Below are 812 nucleotides of genomic sequence, written 5' to 3'. Positions count from 1 at the left end.
AAATCCTCCAGGGCTGCCCAGAGAAGCTGTGACTGCCCCATCCCTGGAAGTGCCCAAGGCCAGGTTGGATGGGAAGGTGTCCCTGCCCATGGCAGGGGTTGAGGCTGGGGGGGCTTTAAGGTCCCTCCCAAACCTTCTGTGATTCCATGATTCTGTGGAAGTGACAAAGAGGGACAGGATGTCCCCCTTCATGACCACAAGAGGTGGGAACTGGGGGTTCAGCCTCTGCTCCAGGAAACATTTAGCAGGTCCCTGAGGGTGGCAGGATGCTGTGGGATGCAGGTCCAGCTGTGCCTGAGGAGAGGGTGGCCCTGAGTCCTCTAAATCCCCAGAAATGATCAGGCCAAGGGGACATGGGGACAATCCCTTTTCCTGTCTCACTGCCCTGTCAGCCCAAGCCTTTGGGTGGGTTTTATGGTAAATGCTTAAATTCAGTGAGTTGACCAAAACAGCACAGAGAGGATGGAACAATGATTAACAACCTCTGCATTACCAGTTCAATAATCTACAAATTACCAGTTATGATGGAATTAAGAGGCTCCAAAAAACCTGGGGTCTGGCCTGAATGGACCTTCCTGACCCTGAACAACCAACTTTGGCCTTTGGGCATTTAAAACCCAGCTGGAATCAACCAATAACTCCTCATGGGTGTGACCTACGGATCCAGGTCTGGCCCGTGTCGCAGCCCCCAGCAGGCACAGCCCCCCAGCTCAGAGGGACCACTGAGGCACAGTCCTCCTGATCACAGAGACCACCCAGACCCAGACACAGCCCCCCAGCTCAGAGGGACCCCACAGACTCAGCCCCAGCTC

At 54.9% G+C, this 812-nt stretch overlaps 1 protein-coding gene across 1 annotated transcript in view; it reads right to left on the bottom strand.

The window, feature by feature from the left end:
• STIM1 (stromal interaction molecule 1) overlaps positions 1–812 on the bottom strand; it is a 51,551-nt gene that overhangs the window by 5,631 nt on the left and 45,108 nt on the right. The window contains exon 9 of the mRNA XM_029965756.1: positions 581–621. Coding sequence (XP_029821616.1) covers positions 581–621 — 41 coding nt within the window. The remainder of the gene's footprint in view (positions 1–580; positions 622–812) is intronic.

Source organism: Manacus vitellinus, unplaced genomic scaffold (genome assembly GCF_001715985.3).
Source record: "Manacus vitellinus isolate BGI_N305 unplaced genomic scaffold, ASM171598v3 scaffold_119_pilon, whole genome shotgun sequence".
Taxonomy (NCBI): Eukaryota; Metazoa; Chordata; class Aves; order Passeriformes; family Pipridae; genus Manacus; species Manacus vitellinus.
The sequence above is the reverse complement of the archived record's forward strand: the minus strand, read 5'-3'. Positions and strand labels throughout refer to the sequence as shown.